Here is a 17,374-nt window from a genome sequence, read left to right as displayed (position 1 = left end):
TCACAAATCGTTGGACAATATCAAACAAAAGAAGCCACATGTACCGTACTGCTTCAATTTACGGACACTTCAGGCATGTTCAGCATGTAATATTTTCTCACCAAATCATATCTAATTCGTAAAAAAAAATATCATAACTGTGAAAAAATTAAGAATTCCAATAACTTTACTCGAAACACAGCAAAAACTCATAAAACTGCAAAGATATTTTGATTCATATTCAGGACAGTTTCAAGCTCATGTTTCAAATTACGAACGTTTTGATTCATATTCAGCAAAGCCTCAAAATTTCATTTATAATCTTCATAATAACACACACTATACCTTTTTTTGTTTTTCACTTATATTTACGTCCGGACAACAAATTCTGATGGTCATTTCCTTCCTGGGTCGACAAGAGAACGGTCTTACTGACAATGGGGTTTGCGTGTGGTGTTTCTCTTACATTGAACCGAAGTACTGCTGCGCGATTTGAAGGTCTTTCCTGTACAGCCATTAAGGCATTGGGCACATCTATCATCAAATATCGTTGTTATTTTCTTCGGCTCTCCGGAATTAAAATCAAGACAAACAATATTCCGGACATATTTCGGAATTCAAGCTCCGAATTCCGGACAGTATTAAATAAGTGTTTTAATGAAATTAAGAGCACAATATGATAAAACGCTAATGTTTTCACGTTGACAACTACTTCCACCAGATATTCCGATGTATTTTAGTGCACGTGGACGCGATTAAAAGGAATTATCGAAGAAATAACATGGCCGTGGGTTTGAAGCAAAGCTGCTAAGAATGCCTCTGGTGGTGAACTGACCGACAGAGAATAGTTATTTACTGTGGTATCAGGCCCTACTAGGGGTTATACACATTTTAAATATATTCTAGCACATCATGGACATTATATGAAATTAAAAAGGGGTATGGCCAGGGACTAGATATGAAGATGTTCAATAAAAGCATGCCGAATGTCCGGAATTGAAGCTGTCTTTAATTTGAAGCATAACGGTAATTGTATTTGTGCTATGCGACTCGAATAAAATACATTTGATCCATTACATATTTATGGTGCCTGTTGGGAACTAAAACCAAGGCGGATTAAATTTCTTGCCAAAACGATTTATTACAATATTACGCGCCAAAAAATTTGTCGGTTTTCCGCGGTTGGTTTAGAAAAACGCTCGTTTTAAATATCCCGTTTATGACAGGTAGTTGGATACCTTTGGTGCGAGGTTCCAACACTACCGAAAAAAAAAAACTGCCCAAATAATTCACTATAATATGAAATTTACAATCAGATAGCAAGGTAAATTATACCACTATTTCTAATCGCAACTAGTGATTATTATTCGTAGTAATGATAGAATGTAATGTGTCGAATTGCATCATAAATTTGCGATCATGTACACCTACTATTCAATGTGTCTCCTATCAATCGTTATCATAAAGCTATAAACTGTCATTAAGCCATTTTACACTACAAACAACGCTCCCGAAACGCTGCCACATCTCACACATATTATTGTGCAAACACAGCTCCTCCATCCAAGCGATAGATTTTAGTTTGTAATAAAGACTTAAAATCTTCACACCACCATCGCTTAACTGCTTGCCCGCTACGAACTGTTGCTACAGCTGCGATTGCGATTAAACGCATCCTCTCTTTTTAATGCTTCCCTCTTGTGCTGTGCCCTGCCTTTTACTGCCCCAAAACTCGATCGGCAAACGGTGCAAAAAGCGAGCGGAGAGGGGCGACCGAGGATCGTTAAAAGTTTGCGACATAAAATTAGTCGACCAAGCAATCAATAAGCTACTACGCACAGAACCTTTCCCTCCGCTTCCTGTCTCGCTCTCTGTCACTGAACCACTCGAATTACTGGTAATAACACTTCAATATTGTGCCATAAATCTTCCCATTTTGTGCCCCGCAAACCCTGGGGCTGGGGCAGCAAATGGGCGCACTGTTTATCATATTCGATTGTCAACGCGCTCGGGCGCGCTGTGCCGGGAAGTGCTGCAGGGCCCAGCAGGAATTGAATGTTGATTTGATTAAGGCAGACTGCTGGCAGACTCGCTGGGGGAGGTAAAAACTTCTTTCGGTGCCCTCGGAATAGGCACGCATTTCGCTCCGGACGTCAGCCGCTCCATCCCTGCCCTTCCCTTCAGTAAATAGATCGTTTGCTGATGGACGACGCCGTTCCAAGTGGCTGTGTCGCGATTGTTTTATCCTTGTCTGAGGCTTGAGGAACTTGAGCCTGGATTCTTGTTTCGGTTTGCGTACATGTATTGGCGAGAACGATAGAACGAGAACAGAGAGAAGCAAAAAAAAGGATAAAACGAGCTCGTCAGCCAATGGCTAAAGCATTCCAGCTGATGCTCCGCCCGGCAAAGCATCGGCAGCTTGGTGCTGTGCCCACCATTAGGAAAAATGATTGGCGATAAAATAGAACATTAAGCACGCGTTGACTCGCAAAGAGCTGTGATGTTTCCGACCAAAAACAGGATGCTGCATCGGGTTCGTTGCCGCTTTGTGTGTATGTCTGTGTGTGTGTGTGCCTGTGTTTGTTCCTTTTCGTCAACGCCTTCGCCTTTACGTTGCTAATACCAAGCAGCCGGCAAGCAGCAGTAACGAGCGGATAGCACGATGAAAGAGCTTTTAGCTTTGAAGAATGGGCTGAGTGAATGATGTTTCGCAAACGCTGGGCCAGAAGAAGCCAACAAACTGCCAAAAACTCAAGCGCGGAGAGCCGTTGCTGGGTGGGAACAGACAGCCTTCGGGCTAGCAATTTAGCAGAAGGAAGCAGAAACACCGCTTCAAGTGGTGAGCGGTGGGAGTGTGGAAGGGAAACCTGGCAGCGTAACAGGAAACCGCCCATCTTGGGAAAGTCAAAAAAATGGATCAAATTTTTCCACCAGTCAAAGCGCTGACTGCCGTTTACAACTGGCTCCGGGAGCTGCTGTAGCTAGCGCGTTTGGAAGTGAACGTGTAGCTATAAATCAGTGCAATTTTAAGTAGCGTTTCTTTATCTGTTTCGCTCCACTAGCGAGAATTTATTTTGATTGAATTTTGGCTGAACAGTGAAGGTTTTATAGCAAAAAGAAAATATTGGAAAAATCGATATTTCTCATGAAGGATTAACAAAAGTTTTCAGTTATAATTTATTAAACCAGCTTTTATAGTTAAATCCAACTATGTTCCAACGTATTATGAACAAATACACAAAAGCCTCTCTAGGCTAATGGAGCAGGAGCAGGAAACACTTGAGGCATCGTTTAAAATGATCTCGGCGAAATAAATAAATGAAAAACACATCGGCGAAACCTGAACCAAAGCTAACAATCAACGAAACGTGAACCAAACAAAACTGGGAGAAAGCGCAGACAATCAACAGTGAGGCGAGATTTGTTTCCTTTCCCCCATTCGATAGCGATATTTATTTTCCACCAAATGCATTGATTGTTATCCGTCATGAACGATGGATGGAATGGGCAAACAGAAGTACACAGCATTAGGGGGGGAAACAGCAAATAACGAAAACAAAATAAGACAAAGAGAAAATCAAATCGGTAGCGCCTTCGTTTTGGAGCCAATCGAGAGAGAGAGAAAAAAACCCGGCAAAAATGAACAAAATAAGCAAAACCCTACCAGCTGATGAGATATTGGAGCACGTTTTTGTTGAAACAATTCACATGCCTTCACAGCCAGCCTTGCAGGTTGAAGCTTGATTGGGTGTTGGTTTGCTGGCATTCAGCTTGCGCGTAAGATGATGGATATCAGTCAACCTTTTGCACGCACTGGCGCACCAAAAATTGCGTCAAACGTGTGGAAGTGTTTCTGCTCTGCGAGAAGATGGATCCCGCAAACAAAAATAGGTGCAAAAGTACGCAACCGATGGTAACCCCCTTTTTTTGCTTTTTAACCGATTTCACTCCACTCGTCGGAGCTTTTGTGGCCAAAAAATAAAAAAGCATCAAGTACGGCTCGCCGGCTGAAGGGTGATGAAAATCCGAGCAATTTATGCTTGTACATGGGTTGGCCGTAACGATGATGTTTTCGATTTATTATTTATGGAATTGAATGCTCTCGGCCCCCGCTCGCGTGGGAGCAAATGTTTACATTTATGGGGAGAGTATTTTGAAGATCTTTTTTGTTTCTCTTTTTTGTTTTTTTCATGTGTGTCCTATCATACGCTCGTGTTTACTTTAACGTATCGCAAATTTGTTTAATGTGGGGCACTGAGATTCAATGTGTATTTTAAAGCGGCCAAATATTGCTTTAATTTGCCACGAAATTTTGAGCCACAGTGTCCCTCACCTGTTGAAGGGGATAAACACTCTTGTGATAATTGTTGTGTTTTTAGTTGAAAATATGAGCCTTTTTTGTTTGAGGTTGATCCAGGACCTCAGCGCTACAATTTACTTTATATACATCGAAATTTCATCATCTTACACTCTCAAAGAAGACAAAAGAGATGAAATATTGCGTCTCAAAACTCTCACTCAAGTTTATAAGCTCTCGCTTCTCGAAAAAAAAACACACACACAAAACCAACAAAACAGACTTTTCCCAAACAAACATAAAATTCTACAAATATATCATCCTCGCACCGGCAAGCCTTTGTATACCGGTTGAATGTGTTTGGCTGATCTTGGGCGGCACCGGGTCCGCCCCGCGTGACCGGGCTGTTCCTTCCGATCCGATAACCGGCTGCTGAAAACGGAAGCAGAACAAAGGGAAGTTCGGCAAGTTCGGCAGCAACTCATTCATATTCATCCCTCATTTTTAACTCTATTCCGTGCCCTGCCGCCTTTGCGATCGGAATCTTTTCTTTTCATTCGGTACCATCCCACCCGGTGGAGTGTCTTATCGGCATTCTGCACCACCACCACCACCACCAACGGTGCCACGAACCAGCATATTGGGCGCGGTATGTTGCTGAAACGAAAACAGGAATTCCCCTTTTGGGAATGGCGGAAGTTTTCTGAGGCAGTTTCTTTTTTCCACTTCTTGGACGTACTTTTATGATGTTGGTGTAGATAATATATTCCAGCACGTCTCACTTGGTGCGTTGTGTCCACCCCTTTTTTTTTCTCGGATGCCCTTTTCCTATTCCTGAAGCTTGCTGGCTGTGGCGGCACATCCGGCCGCGCCGCCTACCTTCGCCGCTTTCCGGCTCTGTAGTAATTGGTGGTAGAAAATGGCATCGTTTTTCAGGGCAACTTATCGTAAACACTGTGGGCAAACCACTTGCTGGTGAGCCACGCTTCCGCTTTTGCGGTATTATTTGCTAAATGCTATCAAGATTTATCACCGCTCGTCGATCACACGGTTCATCGGCGGGCGGTGGTTGCTCTCTTTTTTTTGTGTTCTTTACTTGACACGCATTTTAATGTTGTTTGTATTTTTGTGCTATTTCTTCACATTCTCTCCCTCTCTCCGGTTTTCCCATTTACATGACCTTGCGTGGAAATCTGACCGACCGATGAACACATCGAATTACTCGCTGATTAATGGGGTCGTCCTGCGAGCAGAATCAAATTTCATGGATCAGACGGCGGGATTGGCACATCCTGTCGTCCGGCGCCCAGATGTACACGAACGACGAACGGTTCGCGATTCTGCACACGCCCGGCTCCAACACGTGGACGCTACAGATCAAGTTTGTGCAGCGCCGAGATCACGGTACCTACGAGTGTCAAGTAAGTACAGCCTTTTCATTGTTTTATTTAAAATGTTGTTTATTTGTGACTATGAAACGAATGTAACTGGAGAGTGGTTTTTTAAATAAGTGTATTCAATCTCGTTGACATTAAAGCATTTCGAATTGTAATCCTGTTGGAACTAGCATTCGATTAAATATGCAATAATTTATCGTTATATGCGCATCACAGTAACTGCCATCAGTAACGCCGTCATGTTTGATTGTTTCGAGTACGTTTCTAAACCATCCAGAAAAGTGTCTTAAAATGTCATTCAGAACATCAACAACTTCATTGAAATAGAAAGTTTAGGCTAGGGTAATATTGGAATAAAAAAAGCTATTGAACTCATGAAGAATATCACCGATAGATCTTATTTAACAATTGACAACTGACTTCAACTACGGAGGCTTGTACGATTTTTCTGATCATATTTCGTGCAATCTTATTTGTTGTATTGTGGTGATTATGAATTATTGCGTGAAATATGAAATAGGAATGCTTCATATGTCTTGTTTTATCTATAACCAATTCAGTTATTCACTACAACATCTTTCTAACAATAACAAACAGCAATATTCTAACCATTCCAATGCCCTCAACGATCCCGCACGGAACTAAAATGACGTTCTTCTGCACCGGTCTGTCTCGAATAAGCTATCACTTTCCGCATCAAAGCCATTCCCAACCAACACGAGCTGATCAAACATACAAACAGTTGGAAATCATCATCTCTGTAAGCACCGAGCCAACCTATCCTGACCCGCGCAGACTTTCAAGGTTCAAACGTTTGCTTGCAAAACTGCTTCGAAAGTGCTCATCGAGCAAATGTTCATATAAGTGTGTGTGTTTGTCTGGCTGCCGGGCATATTCTAACGGCCGACGAACTTTCATCGCTCGGTTACAAAAGTTTCTCCATAACGCGGGGGGATATGCTTTCTCTTTCACCCGCCAACGAGTCCACGGACAGCAAGGCAGTAAACTAACCCGACGATAGTTTTAACCATTTCGGCTACAGACGTCACTGACGGAAACTTTTCAACCCACAGTAAACACACACACACACGCACACACTCATACCGAGCATATGCTATCACGTGTGTGAAGGGGGAAGGGGGCGATGGGAGTGAAATGAAATGAAAATTTTCATAAAACATTATCCAAGCTTCAACCCGTTCATCCCCTAGCGCCTTGCGTCGTGTTTCGCTCCGGAAGTGAACTTCATAAGTAAGACACTCGAAGCTCCTCCTTCCACGGTGAGCGGGAAGGAGGTGAAGCAGAAACATTCCAAAGCTTGAGAAAATTGTGACTTTTAGTGATTTGTAGCACTTGCGACTTGCACGAGACGAGACACGACGAGGCTCGCTGGCAAGTAAATAGTAACGCTATCCGGCAGTTCATCAGACGGACGACCGCCTTCTTGCTTTGTGGGATGCAAGAAGAAGGAAGCACATCACACAGCATAGCATATCCTGAAACCGGTATCTCTCTCTCGCTCGTGCCACACTTACATACCAAAGATGAAGTGAAAATGATTGCACAGAGCGTGAAATTAGTGGCGGATATGAAGGTTTATGAGTTTTATGAATTTATAACCGGGCTTACGCTGGTGCCCAAGCGACCGGTGCCATGGAATTGCTTCCCTGCTTGCCAGACATTTACTTACACCACGAGCACGGAGTACTGGCGTCCCTGTATGTGTGTGTGTGTGGCGGGGTGATCTCTGTATTAGCCGTCCCACTTTTGATGGTGGCCCCTTTTTGCGTTTGGAAAGGATACCGGGAGCGTCTTTAAAATCTTTCTAATCTCTTCGTAATTACATTCTTCCGATTGGAGTTTGCCATGCTGTCTGGTATTTGCATCCGGGGGCTTGGGGTCGAAAGTCATAGGGACGCGCATGTTTATGTTTATTGTGCTTGTTCTGGAATTGAAATCTAACTCTGTGGGAATGGGGTTTTTGGTGGGTTGTGCGGGTTGTCGGTGCTGAGATTGAAATGAAGATTTGTTCCATCTTGTTTGGTTCTGATCAGGATGAAGCGTATCAAAGCTTATCTTTGCTGTAAATTGTGTACTACTGTACATGTGGTTCTTGAATAAAAACGTAACAGAAAACTTTTATTGTGTGTATTTCAAATCTATACATAACTATATCGCATTAAGCGCTTAGTTAAAACTCATATTATTATTCATATTAATTCTCTAGCAACACCTACTGCTGCAAAACTCATAGCAAAGTTCCCTGCAGAGACACACTCAATTAATCCAATCAACGGTCCACCCACCGACCCACCGACGCTCCATGTTTTACGTGATTTCAGCTTGATAAACTCCATCTCGCTGTTTCATGAACCGGAAGACGCCACGAAACAAAAAAAAAAAAAGGCAGAACCTCCAACCAACAGCAAAATGGTGTACCCGACGCGTGATTGGAAACATTCGGTGCGGAAGAAATCGACACACCAAAAGACATTCGGCATAATCCGGCTAATGTTGTACGGACGATTATACTCGCACTTGGTATGCTTCCGATGCAGTCGTCGTAGGGCAAGTTTTGTGCTCACGCACTCCCAGGTACGTGTGCTCCGTGTTGCTACCTGCGCGCCTTCCGCCTTGCGCCTTCGCATACTTTCAGACTTTGGTGCTGCTCCGTTCGATACAATAATCTTCCCTTTGGGCTTCCCATTTTGGCGTTACGCTTGAAGCCGGCATTCGTTCCATTATGGAACCAGCGGGGCGGTTTTCTACGAAAAGCGGAAGTTACATTTAGAATGAGTCCATTTAGCGCCGAGGGCTCGAATGGTGGGCTGCATCGTGATATGGTGCGTATGATTAGATGGTTTGGTTGTTTCGCGGTACTGGAAACTGCTTGAAATAAACTTTTTTCCCCATAGAAAGCTGTCGGGAGTCTGGTGAAAGTGGAGGTTGGATAATTTTATGGAAAATTTCATTCAATGTTCCGTTTGATTAGGGAGTCTATTGAAATTAAAGACAATTTTGTGATTTTTCTGTACTGTTTCGGCCATACAGCTTGTATTTTACTCGTTCAATGAGTAAAAGCTTTAATTTTTACCTTTTTACTCCAAATTATTAAAATAATTTCCACCAAACATAAAGAACCGCATTTATTAGATATTTCCCTATCGATACTCGTGTTTTATTGTGCAAAACATGCAAATTAGTGTAAGTGATTGCTTCAAGCCACCGCTCACGCGCAAGCTTAGATGTGGTGAAAATTTACCGAAAAGCTTCCACGTCGGCAAGATGAGCTGCCGAACCGGCATGCCGTTTTCCCACCCTGCCGGAAAGTAATTGCCGGCATTTCTGGCACCAATTCAATCACGCGAACAGCCGCCAAGCGCTAAACCCAACCCGCAAGGGCACTACGCCTTTGCGTTCGACGTTCTTGGCTTTCTTACGCGCGGCTTTGATAGCGGACGAGAAACTTTTTCACCCAAACGGGCCCAGGTTCCCTGCCGGCATTCTGTTTACTGGCGCGATTGAACTTTCACCGACACGCGGTGGATTGGTTTGGAAATACGCTCCAAACCTTGATCGAGCGCTGTAGCGGTGCGAGTGCGTTTGCTCTCCTGTTGCTTCACGCGAATGTGCGTGCGGTGTTGAAGAGTTGAAATTCAATTTCCAGAGCCCTGCTTTTCTGTCTGCCCGGTCGGTTGATTTTGCCTGTCGATGGAACGTGTCGATCAGCAAACGGCCGTGCGTTGGAAGCGTGTAAGCGTCCGATGCCCGCATCCGATAGGCCCACGCGGGTTGGGCTTTGGGCGGGCTTTTCAAACTCTTTTGATCGGGTCTGCCGCAACGTGCGCACACGCACACACACTATCTGTCCGTCGCAAACGTTGCAATCTGTAACATGGGTTAAATTTGCAGTAATGCGCACCACCACCGTCCTCGGTGAAGGACGGGAGCGTGGTGAAATGTTGTCGTTTGCCGCATGATTTTTAGATACCTTTTTGAGCAGCAGCTCATTTGCGTTAATGGTGTGCCACCAGGGGGAAGAAGAATGAATGGAGTGGATTGAATGGGATGGCTATAAAAAACTGGCAGCTGAGCCCAGCAGTTTTGGAGCATCGTTCATAGGAGATTGTTTAACAGATACTTAACGATAGACTCTATATTTTACGTGCCGCAGCAGCAAGATGATGTAAATGTTAAGATGTATCAGGAATTATGTGATACAGAGTCGAACAAAATTGACAAAAGACAAGTGCTACAATATTGAAAAGAAATGCTTTAATGATTAACCAATTCAACAAGTGAGGACTATTTTATTTTCAAATTTTTGGAGTTTACAGAAGGAACAGGCCAGGTGGTATCAGTCCTGACATTCAGTTACATATTTTGTACATTTTGTAACAGCTAGGGAGCGTTCATTAGGCAACAAAGCAACTCAGTACAAAGCTAGGCAATATAAAGCTAGCTCCTGAAGTATTTTAATTTAACAAAAATGTCAAATTGAAATTGCTTCGACCGTTTTTTTCCTCTGTTCCATATCTAATAACTCCTGAAAACATCACTTCCAAAAGAATGATGAATGTATAAATTCCGAATCTACATATCCCACAGTGGAGAAGGATTAAGCTTCTCCACGAAACGAACTGTGGTGTACCTTAGATCATATAGAGAAGAAGCAACTACAACAAAAAAACAGCTACAAAACTGCCCCATCGCCACCGGGCACCACCGGGCCTGTTATCAAATGAAGCTCACCTTTTTTTTGTGCGTTCCATTTCGTATCATACCGGACAGCGAGACAGATGCAGAGGGCAGAAAATCAGATTACCTGCCTGCCCGCCAGGCGCAAAGTCGGCTCCACACACGGTCGAGCCCGTCCCAGCAACAAAGACGCGCTATTTTGGGCTAATCTTTCGCCAGGGAAACATGGCCAGGGGAACGTGTGTGGCGAAGGATTCGGGAAGGTGCACCCGGAGGCCTGCTTGCGAGGCGCCACGTGACAATGTGAATTACTTATTCATGCTCACGCTCAGCTCTAGCCTACCAGAAAAGCTCTTTGCGTTCCAAAAGCAGCCGACCACTGCAGGCGACCACTGCTCTTATCTGCTCTTACCGCTCTTAAGCTCTCATCCCGGTAGCTTTTATCGCTTACCGTGTGCATGATATTACACAAGGTTTGTGCTGCATCGAGGGAGAAGGAGAGAGAGAGAGAGAAAAAAAACCGTCCACTGAAATTGTAATGCAACACTACCTTACCGGCAGAGACTTGCATGCGGTTTCAAGCAGAGATACTGCCTGCTGATAAGTCACCCTTTGGCGGTGGATCTTCTGCGTCTGGGCCCACTATTAAACCACATGAAAAGAAGCGAAAGCACTTTAGTGCAGTGAGCCAGTCAGCCGCATTCACTTTCCGTCACAGCTCAGCGTACCATGACCAGACAGGCACATACTACTGCAGCACTCTGATGGGAGAGGGGGCCGGGTGGTTGTTTCTTGTCACGTTTGCTGGTGTGCTTATTTTTCGTAACCATCATCCGTCTTTGTGCTTCACTTGCTGCCCAAGCCTAGTATCGAGCGCTCCCATCGTTACTATCTACTTCTTGAGTGTGTTGACTGCTCTTCTGTAATGTCTGAGAAAGTCCTGTCTGTATTCGGTATAATACTGACCTGCTATTCCGACTAGACAGTTACGCATGCAGAAGCGTACAAACTGGTGCTATGGATTGATTGGCAGACAGAATGGAGTCATCAAGTGGAATCTTTTGTACGAAAACAAGCCACAAAAGTACACTTACCACTTACAGAAAGCATAGACATTGTGGTAGAAAAGCATTCCCACAACAAGGTTTATTGGCTCAGCGTAGGAAAGAGCATGTTTAAAAGTGATTAGTTAATGAGGTGCAAACATTTGTGAACGTTGCGTGATATCCTTGCCCAATGGTAATATGGTACAGAAGATACATTAAATTGTTTGCTGCTTAAACTTATGTACATTTTTTCCCAAATTAAATAATGTCTTAATCCTTCGGATACACTCATATCAAAGTAAATTAATAACCAACTGTTACAACTCACTTATTTACTGTCTTTCATAACTAATAAATTGCTCACTGCTAGCCCGGCGCAGCCCCACTAGTTTGGGCGTTACGAAACAAACTACCTGTATTATCATATTAATGCATAACGTAACAGGTGCCAGCAACTATCACATCAACTGACATCAATTTATGTGTCGATGGTGTGCACCGCGTCACCGTCGAGCCATTGGTGGTAGTCGTGGGGGAATATTTCTGCCGCATAACCTACGGCGACAGGAGATTGATCACCACGAACCACAATCTCGTTCGACAGCACACATACAGCTACACTTTCGGTGGTTTGGATGTGGTCACCTTCCACGCACCTTGCCCCGCGTCCCGCGCCTGGATGGATGAATATTGCAAATGATGCTGAAAGGAAATTGAAACATAACTCGATTGCAAAAGCAACGGTACAGGAACGGTACGGCTACGCGCAGCACACGTTATGCTTGGCCGAATGCTGATCTATGTTTATTAATCGTGCATGCCGTGGAATGTAATAAGATTCTTGTGGGAAAGATGACGCAGAAAGCTGTTATTAGGGATGTTGCAGGACGTTTCATTATTAAGCGGATGGGAGCATTGTAGCTTCTGTTGAAGAAATAGTAATCAAACTGTTTAATTTTGTTTTCTTAGTTATACAATGCCGTTGTTATTAATTAGCTGAAATCATTGCTAAAAGTGCTTGATCATTGATGTGTTTGCCACACCTTGGCTCCATTCCACAACGGTGTTCCTTACTCATTTCATTCGATTATTTTGCCTATTTTGCAACCTTTGTTTTTATCTTGTAAATGAAACAATATTTTATCCTAAATAAATTCCACTCACGACTCATTAAAACACTCCTTTACTTTGAAATTGGCTCAGTACTGCAGAGGCTATTTGCACTGCATATTCTTCGACGTTACTTTGCAATGCAAAGCAAGCAGCACAGCACTACACTGGGAAAGATTTAAAATCGCTTTCAACCATTTCCCTCTTACCTTCCATTGCCGAACCCCTGCACCAGCCAGTTCGTTTGCAATGTAAATGCATGTCAGTGTGAATGGTGCCCGAGTGAGCAGATAAATATGCTAAAAAGAGCACAGCCCTGCACGCGGTGAACGCCGTTATCAGGGTGCACCAGATCTAGCCCAAGCACGCCTCCGCTCCTCATAAAGCTCGCGGGCTGCAAAACTGCTCGCTAAGTGAGCGCAATTGCAGCTTTTGCAACGGGCAGCAGTAGCTCCTTCACAGATCGAACGCTTACCTCGCGCGTTACCTTTGAAGTTTGCGCAAAAGAAAAAAAAGCGCAAACCACGGTGTGCAAAGCTTGCCCTAGTTGGTAAGGACGCTGTGTAAACGGTTGCCACTTGCGCTCATCCCTGCGAAAATGTAAAATAAATGCTTCCCGGACGAGTAAGTTTGTGGCCCAATGAGGAGCGAAGGAAAAAGGGCAACGGCTATTCGCACATATACAAACACACACACTCTCTCAAAATGAGCAAAATGGCCCAAAAGGGCAGGACAAGAAAGTGCAAACAGCACTCTTTGAAACACCCATAAATCATGCGGTGTTGGTGATAAAACAGGGTACAGGTGACCTGGAATGGGGGAGGCAAAAACCGGACAAAAAGCTACACCCCCTCCCCCTGCTGGGTTGAAGGATCGCGCACACTTTTCACACGCTTCCGCTTCATCTGGTAGTGAGGACTTTGTGCGCGCACTTGTTGTTTTTTTTCCGAAGCAGCAAAGACACGTGCACAACAAACTGCGGACGCACTCGAGGAGCCCGCTTGCCCAGGAAGCGTGTACACTTACTCACTACACTGCTTCGGGCAGGGCACGCAACACGGGAAGGAAGTTGTTGAGTTTCGTTGAATTTTAATGCGATTTTTGATGCAAACTGGTTGCGCCCGGACCGGCCAACCTGCTACTGCTGTCCCGGGGAAGGAAGGGATGTCCTTGCTCACCAGCACTGTATAGCGCTGTATTTCCGGGCTGGAGAGAAGAAGAAGAAGAAGAAGAAGAAGAAAAGACCGTCCAACAGCACAACCCCTTCTGCCTTGCGAAGCTGTCACGCGGCAAGAAAAATGGCGCCCCGATTAATATTCTTTCCCAGCGTCCGTTCGGCCGGAAAAGAACTCAGACAGGACACTCCTGTAACGCCCCCGTGTTGTTGTTTTCTTATTTTTCTGTTGTTGTTTTTTTTCCATTGCTCGTGAGACGACTGCTGCTTCCTTTTGGAAATTTCTTTTGTGTATGTTACGCTACCTGGAAACGGCCAACAGCAGCACTCATTGAACTTTTGCCGCTTACCATTATGCGCGAGTAGTGTGCAGGTAACGGCAGTAACGCAGTAGAACATTTCGAAACGAAGCACTGCGGAGCATAATAAGACAAGACGATACTGGAGCATAATAGAGCTCGACTTGTACGCTTTTGCTTCAGGATGGGAGGTTTTCAGTAGTTCGGTTGCAACTTGTATTTTATGCCTGACTTTTTTTCTAAAGTTGTTTTTCCCTAACCTTGCCTTAAACATGACACAATGGTATAGGAAAACATGTTGGGTTAAAACTGTGCTGTAAAATTGATACTAAGATTAATCATTCAATTTTCTTACTTTAAAACGACTAATGTTTAATAATTGTTTGAATTCCTGAAGCAGATGTTTTAAACGAAGGAAAGTTCATCAAGAGTTTTAAAGGCCGGGCTACATTGATCGTACTCTCTGGTGTAATCAAGGTCCTTGAAAGAAAACAGGTCGAAGTGTTTAGAGTAAAATGACAGAAAGCCATGGGAAAATTTTGACAGTTAAAGGGAACATTGTTTATGTTTAGCGATGGACGTTGCTATGGAGTTAATGAGATTTTTGTTCAGCATTTTGCACTCATTTCATTTTAGAATATTATAAGAATTAGCATCTAATTAGAATATTACGTGGCTGATTCAATCCAAGGATCTAATTTATCATTCGTCGCCGGGTTATAAGAAAAGGACGGTATACATATTGTACCAGTGTGTGTCGATTGAATGTTCCATTTTATTCTCAGTGTTTAATTGAAAGTAACTAGGACTTCTTTTACCCAGTTCGAACATGTTAAACTTTTCGTTTTTCCAGCAGGACCGTTGCAAACGGTAGTGGTTTGTGGTCACGGAATGGCAAACAATGAAAACGGTTATCAACGTTTCTGAACACAGAGTAGACTGCAATTACTTCTCCTTTATTCTCCAGAAGTGATTGACCGCAAGAAATTTAACCAATATAATCTTCCTAATAGTAAAATCGTCCACTTTTCCGCGTTAACTATTGGCCGTTTGTTTGTAAACACTTTTTCATGAAACTGTCAAAAGCGACCTGAAAATGGCAACCTAGCAACGGGCTTTGCATCGACCTGTTCTCCTTAATAGATCTTGGGTGTAATTTTGATTTTCACTAGCGCTCCTGGCGGCGGCTGACCGAAGCATTTTGCCAAACAATTTGGAGCTGCTTCAGAAAATACGTTATTTTTCCATGTTTTTTACTTTAACTGGAGTGGCAAAGCTTTGTAATTGATAGATAAATATATTGTGCAAGTATTTCAGCAGTTTTCGCATCAAAAAACGATGAAAAAACTAATTAACTTTGAGATCCAACACGACCATTCCCCCGACGACCAAAAAAAGCTTCCACCAGCCGCCGCCAGATGCGCTAGTGAAAATCAAAATTACGCTTGCGAGTACGATCAATGTAGCCCGGCCTTAATGCTTGAATACGTGTAGTTTCATAGAAAATGGCTACATTAAATGAAACGATGCACTCAAAAGACTAATCGTGACAAAAGTGTCCGGCTTTGCTTTGATTTGTTGTAACCAAATTCAAGATTTATTTCCTTTTTTTTTTTTGAAAAATGTACGTGCAATAAAACGTATGTCCATTGAGAAACCGGTGACTTGTACCTCTCCTGACACAAATGTTGCTTTCATCCGCTTGAAACTCATACTAGTTTGTATTCATCGTTGTTTGACTAAACTAAAACAAGATCGTAGACTTATTTTCTGCTCCCTCAGAGGAAAATTTTGGGAACTTTCACCCAACAAATGACCATTGTGCCATTCGCTGGGAGTCGTTTTCACCAGTCCGACTGGTGCGGACTGTTTGCACAAAAGCGCACTAGCAAACACGCCTCGAAATAAATTTATAAACACATTCACCTTTTCCGGTTTCCTGCCAGCACTGAGGGAGCGTTGCGAAACATCCCGAAAGCGGGCGATTGTCTTAAATTATTCAAATGAATACATATGAATGGGGTTTGGTGTATCGTGAAGGGAAGAAAGTTTCGCTTTCCCCGTTTCTGACCCCGGGACTGGATTGCCGTCTTGAGAGCTGCTGTATTTGCACTGCTGCTACCGCACCACCAAGGCAGTGGTTCTTTAACGGAGGCAAAGCGAGCGGGCTAGATTCGAAGAACGCGAGCGGCGAACGGTGAAGCAGCATGCACATAAAGCATGCGGCCAGAAATTTGTTTCTTCCATTTTGACTCAACGCTAAATGCGTTTCGTGGTAGCAGAAGAGATGTGCGTTGGGTTACGGTGTACTGCCCCACACACACACACACAGGGCAAATGGACAACACATTTTCCGACATTTTCGCCGGGCTGCTTGTCCGAAGATGTCCGGTTTCGGGAGGATGTGGAAGAGTCGGCACCGAAAAAAAACTCTCTCCAACACACCGGAATATTTCCACAAAGTCCACAACTCTTTAGGTACCGGAAAGGCGATGCTTCGTTCTCGGGAAAGTTATCTCCGCTATGCTTCCACTGGGACCGCTGGACAGAGCCCCCTTGCTGGAGGTGGCGTCGGGTTCCGTACCGATTTAGTTGCTAATTTTTCTTGCCCGCCCAAGCTTTTTCTTTCCATTATTGCATCTCCTCTCGGCTCGTTCGGCTTTTGCTATTTTTAGCGAAGCATCTTAGCAGCAGCAGCAGCAGCCGAAGCGCCGGAGCAAGTTTTGTACGTCTCGCAGCTTAACGATAATGCTTCGAAACAGGCACACTAATAGGACGTGGCGCTGGCTGTGATAAAAATCTTTTGCCACCGTGCACGAGCTTGGCAATGGAACGCTGGGCTGGGCTAAGTGGGTTCAGGGGAGGGTTGGATTTTGCCGACAATCGGTCAAAAAGTTGCACCGTGGGTGCTGCGGTTAGTATGCGCCGGTGAGATGCTGTGGTTTTGCAGCGATTTATCGCTAAAGATGTGAGCGTAGCTTCCTGCGTGAACATGGTTTCGGAAGATGCTTTTGGCAACGGAACTGTTTGTGCGGAGCGAGGCAAGGCATGGCTGAAAGTTTGCTTAACACAGCACAGTGTGCATACAAGTCCAAGTTTGTGCCTATTATTTTGTGTAATAGTTTTTTGAATGAAAGTATGTCTTCTAATCTATGTTCATGTTGATTACTAGTTTTTATTGTTATTTTTTAGGTATTGAAAAGTATTTTTAAATGTCTTAAAAATAATTTCAATGAGCTTTAAAGTAAGCTTACCATATCTAAACACAATCAAACACGTGCACCACAACCATATTCTTAAGTTTTCCCTAAACCAGCAGCAAAAATAGCGCTAAACACAAGCTCGATTCATTTTTAATTAACTCTCGGAACATT

The 17,374-nt window shown here is 43.8% G+C and overlaps 1 protein-coding gene across 5 annotated transcripts in view; it reads left to right on the top strand.

Annotated features, from left to right (window-relative positions):
• Positions 1-17,374, top strand: part of LOC1276929 (zwei Ig domain protein zig-8) — a 213,427-nt gene that overhangs the window by 118,231 nt on the left and 77,822 nt on the right. For all 5 annotated transcript variants that reach the window (XM_061647642.1, XM_061647645.1, XM_061647646.1 and 2 more), the window contains exon 6: positions 5,530-5,697. In XM_061647642.1, coding sequence (XP_061503626.1) covers positions 5,530-5,697 — 168 coding nt within the window. The remainder of the gene's footprint in view (positions 1-5,529; positions 5,698-17,374) is intronic.

This window comes from Anopheles gambiae, chromosome 2 (assembly GCF_943734735.2).
Source record: "Anopheles gambiae chromosome 2, idAnoGambNW_F1_1, whole genome shotgun sequence".
Lineage (NCBI taxonomy): Eukaryota > Metazoa > Arthropoda > Insecta > Diptera > Culicidae > Anopheles > Anopheles gambiae.
Note: the sequence above shows the minus strand (reverse complement) of the source record. Positions and strands in the feature narration are given on the sequence as shown.